At 45.7% G+C, this 16,115-nt stretch overlaps 1 protein-coding gene across 1 annotated transcript; it reads left to right on the top strand.

Moving 5' to 3' along the window:
* The first annotated feature begins 4,348 nt into the window (after window positions 1-4,348).
* On the top strand, window positions 4,349-12,913 carry LOC126524066 (uncharacterized). The gene is made up of 3 exons (XM_050172434.3): window positions 4,349-4,899; window positions 11,567-11,683; window positions 12,693-12,913. The coding sequence occupies exons 1-3, from the start codon at window positions 4,815-4,817 to the stop codon at window positions 12,890-12,892; spliced, it is 402 nt and encodes a 133-aa protein (XP_050028391.1). The 5' UTR covers window positions 4,349-4,814; the 3' UTR covers window positions 12,893-12,913.
* Window positions 12,914-16,115: the final 3,202 nt, after the last annotated feature.

The raw sequence follows: 16,115 nt of genomic DNA, 5'->3' as shown, positions 1-16,115 counted from the left end.
GTTGTTTACCATTGATGCAAAGGTCCCGTGCTCGCTATCAGATTAAAAAAAAAAACATCAATGCGAATGCAGGGACACTAGCCCTAGTGGCCTTCTAGCGGACTCTCGCGGGAATGCACGAATTATAGTGCAGCCTCCGAGACTGGCATGCGCAATGTCCGCCTTTCGGTGCTCGTATAAAGTGAGGATTGCGATTCAGGTCATGCCTTAGCTAGTGATGGGCATGTTTCCAAGGCATTACTTTACTGATGTAGGCAAACTATCGTACCTTGCCTGCTTTGAATATTTCAAGCATTTGGCTTGGCATTGCTACATTTTCGCCGCAATCAGATCAGTTGTCCTTGTCGAGTGTGGCCTCCATTTTGTCAGCGTTCTTCGGCCGCCGACATTTTGATCTATTTTGCTGATGGGCAGGTAACGGAAGATATTCCGCACATTTTCACAAAATATGACGCTCTTACGGCCAGTAGGTTTCGGCGACTTTCGTATAACGTAATGTGTAGCATTCTGCTAAGCTGCGTTAAGGCGGTGTAAGAATTGTACACCCTAGTCAGTAAAAGGGCAGGGATGCACTAACTACCCCTCAAAGGAACCACGCGCCACCGATTCGCCTCGTCTGTCCTAGGGAGGTATTCTGTAAGAGTCCACCTCGTGGACATGTCCAGTTCGCCTGCTATTGAAGTGCTCATTGGCTGTGGCGCCTGGTTGCTGCTGACGCGCAGCCCAGCCCAGCCAATCAGAACTTCAACAGCAGGCGAAATGGACGTGTTCACTAGGAGGACTCTTACAGAATACCTCCTCTGGTCTCGCTCTAGCCATGTCGCTCTTGCAACAGCGCTTCTTTCGTGGCATATAAAATACGAAATCAACACTCGGACAACCTACGTAACAAAAAAGTTTCTGCACAAAACAAATCATAATACGTTGGGCCAATCATACTTTTCTTCCTTTGCGTCGTCTAGTTAGGTTGGTGGGAAATCGAGAAACCGCTATTGGTGAGGTAAATATCAGTGCAAATGATTTGCAGCAGTGAAATATTGTTCTTTTTTTTTTGTTCGCATAAATATCGCGCTATTAAATGTGACGGGCTTGTGCTAGAAAGTGGCAAATTACTACTCCGATAAAAATGTTAACTACGACAGGAGCTAAGAGGTTAGAAAGTGTACTTACTCTGCACCTCTTTTCCACATGCAATCACTCTCGAGCCGCCTTCTTGTTCTAATTTCAATATTTCGCGATCAAGATCAACACCGTCCTCCACCGTCATTGGTGATCGAACTGATGGCCCTGCCGCAATATGCTTCTGGGAACCAAACACGCTAACCACTGAGCTATCGCGCAACTTTTACTTCTTTCATGTATGGAAATACTGTCAATAACGTAGGCAATTCTAGCCTGGAATGTTCTGTGGAGTTCTGTGCACATCACAGTCTCGAAGAGTGCTAGTGTCCCTGCGTATATTTCGGAGCCCACGTCAGGCCACGTCATTACACTGTAGCAAACGAATACGAGGTTGTACGCTTTGCATCCCCAAATGTTTCAGTTCTTTCCTAGTTAGTATCAAATGCCTTTTTTTTATTGAAGTGAATATTAGGAGATGTTGGCGCCTTTATGGTGGCACCGGCTACTCCTTGTCACTTGGCAAACGAAACAAATTTGCGTACAAAGGAAGAATAGCGACACAATATGTAACACTCAGTAGAACACCGGATCAATAAAAAATATACAGTCCAGCAGTACATGAGTCGTAAAGTTCTGTGCACTAGTTCAGTCCACGTGCGTATATATAAAGTCAGATGTTTTGAACAGCCAAAACACACAATACATGTAATACACTGCATGTAAAGAACACAATTATACATGTTGCGTAAAAGACGCGATCACTCCATAATCCAATTATGAACCACGAACAACGTTTATGTAACTCATTAACGTATTCGGATCATCTGATACTTAATATTTTCCCAAAATGTTGGTCTCCTCTAAAAACTTTTTCAGAGCAAGAAGTGCTCTTTTTTGAAGGCCCGCAGTTGGCCATGGGCCAAGTATCTTTTTAAGAGTGAATGGTCTTCGGTCTAATATAAACAAATTAGCTTGCAGTACCGTTCTTTGTGTATCGTATTTCGTGCATTCGAGAAGAAGATGATGCACATCTTCGTCTGGATGGCCACAAGAACATTGCGGACTAGAGATACGTTTTATCCTGTACAAAATCAAATTCCTTCTTTTCTCCCGATCCGAGTCTTGACCACTCCCCCATAGTGGATATGAGCCATCAGTAGAGGGCGAACAAGCAAGCAAGCAAGCAAGCAAACAAACAAACAAACAAACAAGGGAGAGAGATCTAAATGCTTGCATATTAACTGCCTTTTGTCAAGTTTGGTACCCTACGTGTGGGGAGGAGAGAGGAAGTGGAAGGGAGAGAAAGAAACACGACTTCAGGCTAACAACATGTACTAAACGAGAAAGAGCATATGTAGAGTCAGGCACTCAAGTAAGTTGCCTTCAGTAAGAGAAGTGCTCGTGTGCAATGCGCGGTGAAGCGAGGCTTCGAATACTGTAGCTTTGGTAAAAGATCGATCGTCTAGTCAGCTCAAGGCACGCCGGTGAGTCTGACGTTGTTTGTTGGTGAGGGAACGGGGCAGAGGAGGCCATCGATGGCCTCTTCACATATGCATGAGCGCTAATAGGCGAGTCAGCCTTTCCGCTGCGATAGATGCACCACTCTGCGAATGCTACTCCTACCCACAGCCGGCACATCAGTGTTGGGCCAGATCTAGAGAGAATTGGTGGTAGCTGCAATGTTTATGACATATAAAAACTGCATAAGCTACGGTTAGAGTTCTTCAGTTCATTATTGTGAGTCAATGCGTAACAATACGCGCAACATGGCGAACTTATAAAGCAATTTAATGCGAGCAGATAATATTACCATCGAGTGAACGGTTGAAGACAGCGCAACGCAGTCTCTGCATCTCCATCTTCTCTTTGTGTGCTTTGGCTAAAATGTTTTTTCTGAGTTCCTTTACCAACATGCCCAACACACAGCTGTTTACCAACTTGTCCAACGCAAAGCTGTGCGGAAGATGGCGAAGCTCCTGGAGCGGGCAGTCTTTAGTATTGTACAAGAATTTTCGCGCGGGCGCTTCAGCATGGGCACAACAGGCAGCCTACTGATGTTGAAGAAACTGAACCAGGAGCCATGAGCCATTCCTGGAGTTTCCTTTTTTCTGGAAACTCTAGCTTTGACGTTGAAGGAAGTATTAGTGGATCTTGAATCTTCGTGTGCCCGTAGAAAAAGTGATCGTGACACGATAGCGTGCTGGGGCAAAGTCTTCAAGAAGTATGCTGCTAAGGCCGTGTACTGCGGGCGCCAACGATTTACGCAAGTGTTTTCTCTCTTTCTCAGTCGATATTAACAGCTTCTTTGCCATCAGCTGGGGTCCCTGCATTACCTTCCTGAGGGTTCTTCCCACTTGAGCACAGCGTGCCCCTCACGACAACTCATGAAAATATGAGCCACGAAGAAAACTTTCTTTGAAGGTATACGTGCGTGCGGCGTGCCCGCGTGTTTTGCTAACGTCACTCAAGCACAATGGCGCCAGTGAGATCGACTATATCCTCTAACAACAAATATCCTAAGCAGCATTCAAGCTGACGACAGGTGGTCAGGCTTTCGTAAGGGCGTCCTTTCTGCCGACACCATTCATCCCCGAGTTTGGCGGCGACAGCTTTATATATATGAACCTGTTTGCCTCCTTCCTAGTGGTCATACAAAGGCAAAATTCAAAACATCTTGATTCACATAGTTCTTTTTTTGTCTCTTCGAGGCTTTTCAGGGGTTGTGTAGTGACAAGCTGTCAAATGACGTTCTCTTGTCGACCGATTGTCGCCCCACGACCTATTGGGGCAACACAAGTTATGATTCGCGTTTACATTAAAACAAGTCGTTTCGCATATCTTACCTGGTCGGCCAGTACCATTGCTTCTTTTGCTGCTCATGCCATACGCGGCTGCGGAAGCGGTATACTACGACAGCCTGCGGTTCAGAAGGGACGTTGTCGTCTGCGGCACACGTGATCTGTTACCTTCGTGACTAGCTGAATGCTAAGGCCACCGAGGACCATAACGCATGCACGCTTGCGAAGTTTTGGCTCTGCGTTCACTATCCATAGGAGTCAGAAGAAGGCGAACCGTTCACAAATCAAGCGGTCGTATGCAAATACGGGGATTCGCCTCGAGGGACAGACGGCGCGGCAACGCCGTGAATCAAGGCGCACGCCTTCAAAAGGCACTCCTTCGCTCCTCCTCCCCTCCTTACCTCCTCCCGTTTGAAGGCCGGAAATTGAAGATGACTGCGAAGACGGCTGACTCTGGGTCTGCACAGATATTCTGAATTCTATTCCAAGTTGCGATGCTCTCCACACTCCGACTGTCAGAAGTCGGCAGTCTGATTGGCCCTGAGATCGTTAGGTGAGCTACTGGCGAGACACATGAAGCAGAAAAGTAAACCAGCGACTGCCTCAAATGTTAATGTCTCAAAGAGAAGTTGTGGTGTGTCTTTTCATGCGTAGATGGCGCAAAGATCTGCTACAACACGAAGGTTTGTCCGAGAATGCAACCAGCATTTTCATTTTGTGAGCAGTGCCTTCCCTACAGCTGTGTGCTCAGAACGCTGGATCTACATGGCTATCTCCATCTCCATAGAGGTAGAGTTGTCGCGGTGTCGCACGCTACACTTACCCTCGGAAGCTACCGCGTCGAGAGTTCAAGAAACTGTTCGGAGTTGACTTGAGCGTGACTGAACTGTAGCGATGATGAGCCAGACATCGCTGCTGGTAGCCATCATGTTGGTCGCCTCTGCTGCCGGCATTGAGACCGGAAACAAGACAGTAATTCGTGAGTCGGTGAATTTTTCTTTCGACGCCTGTGTTTCTTGGCGCTATGAAGTAAAAATGAAAGCACCATTGCTATCTGGCCTACTTGGACGGTTCTAAAGGTTCGTGCCACTGTACTACAATATTCGTGCAGAGACCAGCATATATATCTTAATATGACAGCGTTTGACTCTTGGTGCCCCAAATAGCATGGAACTTTGTACGTGCTCATTGTTGTGGCCCCTGTTGCGACAATATTTCGCGACATTTTTTTTTTGCGGAATTCGGGTGCTCCATAAATTATTCACTGCCTATGAATGCGAATACCAGATGGCGCATTATAAAGTATGACAGACACCTTGCGAATTTGAAATGTTGAACGCCTCTCGCGAATGAGTTATCAAGTGCACTGCCGGTAGCTGTGATTGGTATTACATGTTAAATGACCGAATCCAATCTCTTGGCCTTCTTCTTCGGGTGGTCGGCCTTGCCAATCGTCTGTGGAGGCCTCTTTCCTCCTCTTCTCATATTCCTCTCACCGCTCAGCCGTGCAGTGCCATTGACATCCCCTCCCACCGAGAGACAATTACGGCACTGCCCTTACTCTTCAACTTTCGTCCTATAAAGGTGACACACAACATAATTTTGCCTCCAGGAAACGAAGGTTCCAGTTGTTTCCGCGTTTAGATATACGAAAGTCCACTTAAAACTACCGCGAAAACTGGCCTGCAAGGTTTATATATCTCGTGTGATTACGGCACGTGATCGTCTCATGACACTCCTAACAAAACTGGTGCGCCGTCTTGGATAATCATGACCGTCATCGCTTCCGATAAGCGTAGTGCCACAGCCGAGAGACCATATACGTATGACCAGATTCCAGGAAACGATTGGGCATAGCAAGTAAATGCTGTTGCATTTAAAGACAGACGCGTGCCAATAAATAAATGCCACATCTATAATTCAATGCTTGCGTATGGAAGGAGTGCGAATTGGAGTCTGCGAGAAAAGAGGTGTGGCGGCGTTGGGTGCATACGGCGTGTTTACGCCAATATTGTGCATCATGCATGAACACGAGCACATGGTCACCCACAGCACTTCATTTAAGTTATATATCTGGCATTCATAGACGTATAAAGCTCCCAGACTATCGTTTCTTCAGTATATAGAACCTCAAACTTAATACATGAGTAGTTTATTATATATTACGTGCTAACAACGCGAACGCTGCTGGCGCTCGTGGTTTATACACTTTGCGTGACAACATTCTAGTGAACAAGCTGTAAGAAGAAAAAAACACAAACATAAATAGCTTTTTATTTTCGTGATTGGTGTAGGTTTACTTTAGAAATTTGAAGACAATTATATCTGAAGACAGCTCTGTTCAGGTTTATTCTTCTAGACCACTTGGATACATTATCTCATCAAATTTTGGACTAGTACTTCACATTCAGAAACGGGAGTCTCTACACAAAGACGCACCCTTCGTGTGCGTTTTTCATTGTGGATGAAAAAGTTTTTTTTTTATCACTCTTGTTTTCGACAGCCCGGGCCAGGAGCTCAACGCAATTTTACCGAAGCGCAGCTAGCAGCAGCAACAGATGTCTAGATTCATGCGCTATACGCCATCAGCTAAATACCGTGGTGGGTTCGTCTTTTTGTGATTGTGACTGACAAATTTCATCACGAATGTCCCGTAAAAAGAGCGATAAAATAGAAGTGGGTGAACCGGTTAAATTTTTCTTTAAGCCCAACCCGATAAAAGCGACAGACAATGAAACTGAAGGAAAGCACATGGCAAATTTCCTATCGTATTAATTGAAATTTAGAAATAATAACTTGAGGAAAGAGGAAAATGGAAGAAATAACAAGCGCTCTATTAGAAGCAAAACAAACGGGAGCTGTCTTCCATGACGATTGTTTTCACTTTTCTGACACTAACGCATGTCACAATCACGAAAATAAAAAGGTAAAAGATAGGCTTGTTAAAGGGAAGCTGAAGAGTTTTTAGAACTGGAAGAGTTACCGTGGTTTCGAAGGCTGCCACAGTATAATTCAACTCCTGAAGTTATTTCCTCGATTGTACACGTAGCAGCGCTGCAATCGGCGTTTAAATTTTCAGTGAAGCTCCTCCCCCCTTCGCGCGCCAAGCGCAGCGGCAACGGACGGGGCGCGAGGATGACGTCAATACAGGTTTCACGTGAGTGCTCTATTCGAATCACACACCCCGTCGATACCTAAGATGACGTCACGATCGTCTTCGCCAGCAGAGCCCGTCAAGAGACGCGAGGCGCCTCCCACAGACGCTGCGGCTTGTTTTTGCTAAATAAAGTGAGTAGCGGTAGTTTCTGGCCTGTTAAACAATGATTTTTGTATTCAGGGAGTGAAAAATTGTAATAATTCGCTGAAAGTTCACTTTTTTTTATAAAGTGTTCAGCTACCCTTTAAGTATGTGTTCGTTGACAGTATTTGTTCGCAAAAGAGTTGGGTTCACCAAGGAATACAGACCAGCTGGACAGGCAGCATTTGCGTTGTAAGCGCCACGTTTTGTTAAAACTACTGGCACTTTAACTTTAGACGCATTACATATATGTGCGAACCATTATTATCACCCAACATCTGCACTAACAACCGAGGTAATCAACCAGGCTAAGATCCCCAGCTTCTTCTTCAAGTCAGCATCAACTTGTGCGTTGAACGTCATCCATAGCGCCGTCTTCTTCTTCAGTATAATGCAGAAGAAACGTTAAACTTTTGTCATATTTAAAACTAATTATGTGCTTCCCATACAGAGAACGACATAGGGCAGTGTGCTGTACTTTAATTCAAGCACATTTTCTAGGAATGACGGCAGTTCCATCCTAGTCGAAACTGACTTCGCGGCTTCATTTCGTAGACCGGTGGACGCTTTCCTTCTTTGCCAAGCGACGACATTCATTTCGTTGTTGATAAAAAATATAAAACAAACAATCGATCACAGGTTCATATTTCAAAACAAAGGTAGGGAACTTCATGGCATTAGGATACAGATCACCAAAAACAGCGGCATGACTAGTCATAATGGCCTAAGAGTAAAGCTGAGTGAAAAGAATTTCTGTTAATTAGTTCTTATTGCTATCATTTGCGACATGATCTTGCGTAGTAGCGTTCAGTAGAATGGCGGAGTGTAAAAAAAAACACATTTACCCTGCACGTTAAATGACCCCATACAGTCGAAATTATCCCGGTACCCCCGACAGTATAAGACACAACCCGTGTATTGCCCTCGAACGATAAAGCCCATAATTTCACTGCATGTCATACTGATTTTCGTCGTGGCTGCTACTAGTATACGTAGTATTACTAGCTTCCATAGTATTCTGAGCATGAAAGTGATGGTTACCTTGTCATGGCGAAGCCCTATCGCTTGCGCACTGAGCTGAAGCGCGGCTTACAGAGCAACTCCACTGATTTATTTCTATGTGCGATCTGAACGAAATTTGCATCGTAAATTCTCCGCGGCACCTTGATCACGTGCTCCAAACGGCGGTACTTCGCGTAGTGTACCTTTGGCGCAAATTAATCTTAAAGGTCGGCGTGCCCAATTTCAATCATTGTCTTCGAACAAATGGCTCCGACTCGCCACCCGATGCCCGCCGCTTGTGATACCGGCACAACAGCGGCAGCGCTAGTGCCGTCATCTTGACAGTTCAGTTTGAAATGTATGTGCGGCACTCTTGTTGTCAATGAGTGAAGACAGAATTATAGGCAAGTGTCCTGGTTTTCGATAGTAAGCATTGTTGGAAGTTAGCGCTGCGTGTGTGGGCCGATGTGTCTTCTTTTGTCCTCTCTTTGATTCGCACTACCGTAAACCTATTCATGATGCATTACGAACAAGCCCACATTGCAACCCTCGTGAAAATGCGGAGATTCGTACATGCAAACGCTCTGGAGTCGCAGATTGAGTGAAGCCGTCAAACACATGGGAATACAAAAGCATTCCATTTATTTCTGTCGATGTTGAACGGTCGTTCTAACTTTCGGGCCTACAAGCTTATTCTGAATGAGAAAAGGCACATTCTTCGTTTCCCAAACCTAGAAATTGGAGCCATGTGTTACTTTTCTTACTACGTTTTAGAAAGATTTTCAAACAAACGTCCTTCAACTCTTTTTACTACAACATTTGATGACTTCAACCTATTAGGCATGGATTCTAGCTTCCCCCATTAACTGTATATCAGCCTTTTTTGCGCATTTTGCTTTTCGTTGTTGCTCTATTTGATGTGTCACTGTAAGCAGAAAATTTTCACTATTAATTGCACTCTACCTCCTCATTGCGGCTGAATAATTGTAATAAGCCTGTTGGCTGCAGTATTCGGATTGACAAAAAAGTGGCCTCTCGTCTGCCCAGCGAAGCCCTGCGCAGCAATGGCTTGCACAATGTTTGTTGCCTTTCTGACCTCAATAACGAACACTACACGTCCATTTTTATCCATAAAAATTGGCTACACATTTTCAGTACATAAGAGGTCGTTGTTTGTGAGCATTTTGTAGTGCCTGTTTCGGCATCTATGGTGCCTAATTGAGGCTTCAATTAAGTGATTGTTTTAGGCGCCCAACGCTCATATTGTTAGTGCCTAAAATACAGCCTTCTCGTCATAAGCGACTTACGCGATGGCGTAAAGGTTTTACTGTGACACCCATAAAGTAATATGCACTTATTTTATCCCCTAGGTGGTTTGTTGGGCACGAGAACATTCATAATTCATATTATAGTTCAACACATATTACAGAAAGCTGTTGATGGCTAGGGTTCCGTGAAATCTTTAAGTGTGCGAGCAAAAACTATCATCATCACCAAATACTCGTGCCTCTGCTCGCGCGTTCGTCGTCGTCTTCCTCAACTGGCTTCGTTGCCACTCATCATGCCAGCGTTCCCATACTGCCCGTCCCTTCAGTGCGGTGATTTCGGTCTCAAATTCCTTGCCTCGATATAACGCGAAATGAAAACACGAATGTATATCACGAATATGTATAGCCAATGTATAACACGAATGAGCCCGAATGTTTAAAAATAAATGTGTGTGCCTGCCTTTCGTCACGATGACCGCCGATCAAGACAATAAACGTGTTTATACTTTTGTTAAAAATGCTGTGTCAACTCCTTATCGTGTGCTACACAGCTTCGCTCGTCATACACCTTCACAGAGTGGAATGGCTCATGATTTTTGCTTTTTGTTTAGGCGTAGCTGCTATACAGCGCTCCTGTTGGAGACCCGCGTCCTGGGCGGACATTACCACGTACAACAAGAAAAGCGGATCTCTGAGCAACCCTGTCCAGTTTTCTTTTTCATGTGATGTTTTCTTCCTCATCTAAACGCATTTCTAAGATTTTATCGGGATTCTTACATCTAACTATCAAGGCATGACAGGAAAAAAAAAGATAAATGCAGAAGAAGCAGTTCCATTTTGCATATTGACAAGAATCCTGGACCAAAAGACAGGAGAATAGGTGAGCAACAACCCTGCGGCGATTCGCATTTTTCATGAGCGAGTAGGTGCATTGGGCAAGAAACTCAAACGTAGGTTTTTGTGAGGCACAATCCCGCTGTGCGGATTGAGCATACATAGACTGCCACATTAGTCGTCACACTTCGCCTCCACTTATGCTAAAAATACGCTGGAAACGTAGTTTTTCAAAAGCGATGTAGAGGAATTTCGTTAACCATGAGAATGCTAGAATTGGGCCTACAAAAATACGTACCAGTTGACAAAAGCGTAGTCGCGAAGGTTGGGTCCGACGCACATATGAAAATGTGACATATCACAGTCATCTTCGAAGACGATCGCTAAGGCACGGACCGAAAGAAAGGGAGGCAAAAAAAACAAGCCCGGCACTGACTCGGAAGTGAAACTTTTATTGAAGAAACATGCGTATATAAAACCCTGCCGCATTTCATGACAGACAGCCTTACACAAAACCAGACCAAGTACAAGAATATTTCACCTTTTCACCGTAGATGACTGTACACGAGACGCAAGAGCCTTTCTCGCAGCAGCCTTGCGCCCAATGGGGTCGCCGAACAGTTCCCGTAGCTTCTCTTTGAAATTGTCCCAACTGGTTATCTCGTCGTCAGGCGTTTGGTGCCACACGCGTGGGGTGCCGCCGAGATAAAAGATTACATTGGCGAGCATAATCGTTGGGTCCCACCTGTTATTAGCACTGGCGTGTTCATAGAGTTTGATCCAGTCGTCAACATCCTGGCCCTCCAGGCCAGAGAACACACCTGGGTCGCGATGTGGGGCGACCGTGACGATTGGAGCAGTGGGACATGCCGAAGCCGTTGCAGAGGTGGGCGCGTCACCGGGAGGCATGGTGACAAGCTCGGTGTGCCGACCACTTCTGAGTTCCGTGGTGAGGACGGGGATCGCTCACCTCCACCAGAATGTTGCGTGTGGAAAGACACAGACAGAAGAGGCTATTTACAGGCTATTTACACTGGAGCCAGGCAGCCAGGCTGACACTCGCTCGCGCCAAGCGCGCCGACCAACTTCGTCGTCGTTCTCGCGGCGGCTCATTTCTTGAGCATCGCTTGAGCATATCGTAATAACATTAACACACGCGCGCGCAGACACGGACACCATCCTCGTAATGTAGTATATTGGTTCCTCAAAGTTTGCTGAGATTACAGCACATAATTATCGTGCAGGGTGCTTCTGGGGAAAGTGCAGCGTCATCTACGGCCCATGGAAGAAGTGCATGCCGAATCAGCAGTGCGACGGGAGCGACCTTCGCTGCGAACGACAATGCATTCTGGAGCACACCGGTGAGGGGATTCTGGGCTGAAGCATCCATCCCTCCCTTTTACCAGTGTCCAGTTCTTCACGATAAGAAGCGCACCATTTCGTTAATTTAGGGGACACTGAAGAGAGTCAGTTAAGTGAGATAATTTTGGTGGATTAAGCTTCGGTGTAACCAAATGAGTCAGTCATAATTTATGAGGAGGTTTGGTAAAGCAGTAACTTGAGGTGCGGGGGCTAGAAACAAAAACTACTGGTGACGCCCCCTTGAAGTTCAGGCGTCATCTTAACTAGATATATTGATTTACCTAAGGCTATTTGTTGTTCATGAATAGTGTAAACATCCGTTCCAACCGAAACCATGCAAGAGCGGACATCATTTGAGAACTGCGGCCGCACGACACCGGCTGAAATGCGTGGAATTAAAGGGAAACCCCTGATGGCATGCTCACATCGCTGACTGTGGCCGCGGTTTGTCCACGGAATTCAATACGGACACTTTCGTTCTCATCTTTGGGACAAATTATGGGACAGTTCTAACTTAGCGCACGCAACAGCCTTGCGTACGTAAGACAGTTGCCTGTGCACTATGCGCATGAGTGGAACGCAACCGCAACGTCACGCGTTCCGTCCGTTGCCACGGATTTCTTGCTTGTGTGCGGGTTTTTCGGGCGCCCTGCTCCCAGTGAAAATGTCAGAGAAATTGCAAAATGACGGGTGGTAGGGTTGGTGATGCGAGACGTGCCGGTGACTCTGCAATTCTTTCAAACATCTAACAGAGCTGCGCGAGACGGCGCATAGAAACACACTAAATCAGCACAAGAATTTTTTGAGAGCTGACGACGTTCCGACGCATATGGAGAGAGCCACTAAACTGAACATACTTCCACACACAGCCCCATTGCACGTTGCGTACGCAACTGCGCACGTTAAAAGCTATCTATAATAAAGGTGCATGTTTATGAAACGTTACCGCGCTTAGAGTGCAGTGTCGCGTGCCTGACTACGGGCGTCTTATTGATCCCTATGGCGCAGGTTGCCCGCCGAAGCACACACAGGGCTCGTGCCACAAGGATCTGTTCGTGTGGAAGTGCTCGCTGCACTATACTTGCCCTCAAGGAAGGGGCTCGGCCCACTGCCTCAAGACTTGCCTGCCACGCGATGCCCGCCGTCGCTACGGGCCACATAAGAACTTCCTCAGCTACCTCCCCTTTGTCGGCGAGCTATTCCAATAAAAAATCACGCAGAAACCCCTCCGGGAGTTGTCTAAGTATGCGTAAGCATTGCGCCACTTGCTCATCTCCACGCAGCCCGGCGTCATTATCAATGGTATGAAACTTTATCCGACCATATAAACCCTAATCAACCCTTATCGGTTGTTATCAGCCTTATCGGACTAGATCCGACCCTTATCAAGCCTTATCGGTTGTTACCAACCTTATCGAACACGATCCGAGCCTTCTCAACACTTATCAGTCATTAACAACATTATTGCAATTGATCCTATCTTTATCTGACCTTATTTGTGCTTATCAACCTATCCGACTCCTCTCGGTCCTTATCAGCTTTATTGGAGTTGATACGACCCTAATTACCCCTTATCGCTATTTATTTACCTTAGCAGTCTTGATCCGGTCATTATAAGCCTCTATAACTCTTTCGCACCTTATACATCCACGTCGAGCCATTATCAACCGTGATAAGACCCATCTAGCCCCCTCATCACTCCTTATCATTCTATTGAACTCATGGACAGCTCATTGACAACCGAATTTCATTTCATTTCGAATTTATACCGATTCTTCTAACCTGACGGTCGGACTGACGGATGCACAGGTTTTCTCGTTGGGTCATGACCAGGAATTAGGATGGATGGATGTCATGAGCGTCCCCTTTGGAAGAGGGCGGTGGGTTGCGCCACGAAGTTCTTGCTATTATTCTGCCTAATGGCTCACCTATGTTAAAACTGGAAAAAAGAAAAAGAGCCCCACGGGGAATTATAAGATAATTTCTTGACCCCTATTGTGAACTTTGTTTCTGTATGTCTCCGTTTTTTGTCGTCTCCTTACTTCAGCCAATCTTCCTATCACCTCTTAATAATCTCCCACTGTGGACGTGTTTACTTTCCCCCTGCTCTCGCTGAGCCCATGGGCTTCAAGGAGGCCAGAGATGCCTAAATCAGCTGCTGAGCAGATGTCTTCAAATTCTAATAAAACATGCTCCATCGTTTCCCTAGCTTTACCGCAGCAAGCACATGCTTCTTCTCCCTTCTTATATGTCACTCTATAAGTGCGTGTTCTAAGGCATCCTGATCTCACTTCGAAAAGTAATGAGCTTCCCTTTGAGTTATCGCAAATTGTTTTTTTTTTCCTGATTTCATTTTTCCCTCTTAAGTAGTTACTCATAGCAGGTGTGTTAAACTTCGTAAAGTAGCGACACTCTCCTCCTCGTTCCTCCTCTCTTTCACATTACGTCCTCGGCCGTGGCGCCGCCTACACTGCTCGAACGTAGCAACGGCGCCAACATGCGCTCCTTGCCACTCCGTAGACACTTCTGGAGCAAAAATGGCGCTGATGCACGGCGCAAGGGCCCACGTGATGCTATTAGGCCAATAGCGACGCGGCGTCGGCCTCGGCCAGAGCGCGCGAGGAGGAGGCGGCATTCTTCAAAGCGTGGCACTACTTTACGAAGTTTAAGGGGTTTTAGGTGTATTTTTCGAACAGCGCCTCTAGCGACTGTCCCTGCAAACGTGCGCGTTTTCTATTGGAGAGTACCATTTTTCGCGAATAACTAATCATAGAAGCCATCTTTCAAAAAATTGCCCAGGAAGTCAGCTCTACACAACTAGGCAGACATCTCAAGCAAGCAGTAATATTACTTACGGCCTAAAGCCCGTTCCAAATTACGGGCGAAGTTTGAAGTATGGGAGTGTATGGAAATGTTCAAATTTTGGAGGCCTTCTTGGCAGTAAAAAGCAATTTGCGATGAAACTATTGCATCGATTGGTATATTACCGGGGATTTATCAAGTTCTATGAATTAGGTTACCGCTGATCGCAACAGCAGCTCTGGAAATGGCAAGAAGGTCGTTCCAAAATCTCAGTTTTCATAACAAGGGCGCAGAATTTATTGTGGTGGATGTACAAACTTGGCTTTTGCCTGCAACAGCGCACTGAAGCGATATCCGAGGGCTCTGGTTGACGGCAGATGAAAATCATTGATACTACGAGCGCTCGTTAGCAGGTGCGAAACCGTATGTAGCTTGCTTATTTCTTCTCCCTTTGTCGTTGCTTAGTGTAGCCGTTTTCAACCAGATGGCATATTACGAAATGCACGTCGCTTAGTTACGGTTCTCGTTTTGTTTCTTTATATCTGTACCAACTTTTTTTGTACAAGATGTAGTTGGTTGGTTTGGTGACGATGCGGACGTGCTTCCGAACTTCATTTGCACTTTAGGTATAACATATTTTAGAGAATAGATCCAGAAAACGTATTTTGAAAGTTCATTTCTATCCAAAGGTGAACATTTATGACGACATTATTGAGGAATACTTCTGCCTTTTGGCATGGGAAAGGAGTGTTTGGCGAGTCCTGTGCTGCTCGAAACGTACTAAAAAACAATAAATTAGCGTCCAGTGTGCGTGGTTCAAAGACGCAAAAGAAATAAAATCGAAAGCAGCCGCAGACGTAGTATTTGCACAAAGCAATATAGTTGAAGCTATTTGAAAGAGAACATTTGCATTATATCAAAAAAGGATTTTTGCGTGCCTTATCTTGCGCCCAAATGAAGGCTGCCCGAACTATTGCACAAGTTTGCTTGCTTAGTACGAACTGGTACCTCGAAGCCTAAAATTTCTATCCTCAATACGCAGTGCAGGTGCCTTATCATTTGAACTATTCCCATATAGCCTCACTATGTTTCAGAAACACTAAAGGTCTTCATATATCTTTATCACGACACATGCAGAGGAGTATTGGAAATTATGCGAAAAGGCACAGGGACGTGTTCATGTAGCCTGTCGTGTAAAAACCAAGAACGATTTCAACCGCAGACCCTTCTTTTGTTATGCCCACAAAGTTATGCAATAAGACCTTCTCCTCGGCTACAATCACCGCAGATGCCATAGTATTCTTCTGTTCAGTTCTTTATTCACTCTATTGCTGACTCATATCCCATCATTGTAATATAATTACTGGTGCAATACTTCCTTAATTATGGGAGAATACACCCGCCGTGGTTGCTCAGTGGCTATGGTGTTGGGCTGCTGAGCACGAGGTCGCGGGATCGAATCCCGGCCACGGCGGCCGCATTTCGATGGGGGCGAAAACACCCGTGTGCTTAGATTTAGGTACACGTTAAAGAACCCCAGGTGGTACAAATTTCCGGAGTCCCCCACTACGGCGTGCCTCATAATCAGAAAGTGGGTTTGGCACGTAATACCCCAGACAGACGACGAAC

This window comes from Dermacentor andersoni, chromosome 3, assembly GCF_023375885.2.
Source record: "Dermacentor andersoni chromosome 3, qqDerAnde1_hic_scaffold, whole genome shotgun sequence".
NCBI lineage: Eukaryota > Metazoa > Arthropoda > Arachnida > Ixodida > Ixodidae > Dermacentor > Dermacentor andersoni.
Note: the sequence above shows the minus strand (reverse complement) of the source record. Positions and strands in the feature narration are given on the sequence as shown.